This window comes from Phytophthora parasitica (genome assembly GCF_000247585.1).
Source record: "Phytophthora parasitica INRA-310 unplaced genomic scaffold supercont2.28, whole genome shotgun sequence".
NCBI lineage: Eukaryota > Oomycota > Peronosporomycetes > Peronosporales > Peronosporaceae > Phytophthora > Phytophthora nicotianae.
Window position 1 is genome coordinate 575,902 of NW_008649014.1, and position 2,017 is coordinate 577,918.

Genomic DNA, 2,017 nt, shown 5'->3' on the forward strand with positions numbered 1-2,017 from the left:
CTTTTTCCTGTTGTTATCTACTGCCTTAGCGACAGCACTGCCACCCCACAAACGCCTGTTATACTACAAAAACATCACCGTTTTGAGCGTCATCGCTCGCGAAAACAGTCGCTCAACATCATTGGATGTAGGCGGAACCCAACCCAGGTCGACGGATGTAGCCGTCGCGGCCTCTTTTGTAAGCGCAACCTCAGCAAACGATCGCTTCTTAGAGGTAACTTGGTGGTCCACCGGATCTCTCACTTTGGACGAGCTATCGGAATGCAGCACCTTAGCCACCAGGGCTGTACGCTCAGTGCGAGTAAGGGATCGCTCCTTCCCCGACAAAACCTTGACTATTCCATTTTCGAAGTTGGGGAACTTTACGGGGGGGGGGTGATAGAGAGTTGTGTTCTCGTAATCGACTAGGTCGTCATCAACACGGTCCAGCTTCTTGTAGATTCGACAGTAAAGGTCGATCATCGCAAAAGTATTACTCCATCGAGTTGCAATACCGAAAGTCGGCATCAATGTGTCGGCCTCGCGAGTCGGTGGCGATGGCGGTTTTTGATCGTGTTCAGCTTCGACATCAGTCTCTGCACCTTTTCAAGCAAGTCAGTGTAGTCGTTCATGAGCGCTTGCATCGCTAGATTCATCTGATGGCTTGCACAGCCAATCATCGGCACAGATGTTTTCCTCGCGATGGCTACGTTCACTGAAGCATGATCCCACACATAGAAGCACAGCTGAGTGACAGCATCTATTCCGTACGTAATCAAACAAGTCAATAGTGGCGTCGGCATCATATCAGATTCATCCGGCAATATCGAAAAGCGCAGCAGGAATTTGTCGGTGGAGGTTATGGCGATAATGGCGACAAAATGAAAACCATCTTTCGTCCAAGCAACGACTGCAAAGCCCATCTTCTTTCCTTCAAGTTGGGTCTTATAGAAGTCTGCACGACTGTCTCTAGCTCTAACATGTGCTTCTTCAGTGTGTTGACACTCAATGGTTTCAGGTGCGTGTACTTCCGCGTCTTAATCTTTTCGCACATGCTCAACTCTCGGTTTTCCATGATAATCCAGTCGAGCCAGTGGTAGACATTGCGCGAGAAATCATCGCTTTTAACGTACGAGTCCAGACACCGTGGTTTGAGGTCCATCATTCTCGGTGCACTGTCGAGCCCATCCAGCTCTACACAACTAGCTCTTAGTAATCATGAGACTACGCAAGCCGGTACGTTGGTCTCAGAATTTCTGTTGGTCTCTCTTTTTTGCGTGAACTGGATTGTTCGTCGACCCAGACGGTCGACTGGCGCTGTGCCTGTATCATACAGGCGCATCGGAGTTTGAGACTGAGCACCACAGACAAATAAAAACTTCCACAATAGACAAGCGCTTTGCAGGCTGACCACAGCTTGGAGCCCAACCCAAGAATTCATCAAGCTGTTTCTTCTTCTTGTGTTTATCAGCCCAGTAGTTGTTCTCGATACTAAAGCGTCAGAATATACCACCGGTATGAGTCCGCTATTTTGTAGGATCCAGAATGGATATCTTGACCAAATACAGAGTTAGCAATATGCTGCCTCTGGATATCACATCTTATAGAACTCAGTCCCCAAGTTGCTAGACTTGTTTGGCATGTAGATTTGCATTGGGTTGCACTTGCTACAATTGTGCATTATACCCTCATCGAAAGCCAAAGCTCTCCCTAGTCGGTATACACGCTAAAACGTCTTTTCAGCAGCCTGCAAAACTGGTCGAATTTTTCCTGCTTTATCTTCGTGACCCCGCAGCCCTCGCCATTGTTGAAATACAGAAACGGCATGGCCACTTCGAAGCGATCTCGCTTAATGAAGCGTAAAAATGTACTATGAGTCACTGCGCCGTCTTCTTCAGTACACTGGTGGTTGATGTGGCCGACACGGATAGATGCTATTGCTCAAACAGTAATAAGTGTGGTAGCTCAATACAATAACGAAGTGACATAAAGAGCAACCAATTGCTACATAATAACTAGTCATACGGCGAGGACAAAC

At 47.5% G+C, this 2,017-nt stretch overlaps 2 protein-coding genes across 2 annotated transcripts; both read right to left on the minus strand.

The window, feature by feature from the left end:
• Positions 1 to 63: 63 nt before the first annotated feature.
• On the minus strand, positions 64 to 507 carry PPTG_23035 (hypothetical protein; the record flags this gene model as incomplete). Its single annotated transcript, XM_008908054.1, has 1 exon — positions 64 to 507. The coding sequence occupies one exon, from the start codon at positions 505 to 507 to the stop codon at positions 64 to 66; it is 444 nt and encodes a 147-aa protein (XP_008906302.1).
• Positions 508 to 838: 331 nt separating this feature from the next.
• On the minus strand, positions 839 to 1,141 carry PPTG_12323 (hypothetical protein; the record flags this gene model as incomplete). The annotated part of the gene is made up of 1 exon (XM_008908055.1): positions 839 to 1,141. The coding sequence occupies one exon, from the start codon at positions 1,139 to 1,141 to the stop codon at positions 839 to 841; it is 303 nt and encodes a 100-aa protein (XP_008906303.1).
• Between the last annotated feature and the right edge of the window lie 876 nt (positions 1,142 to 2,017).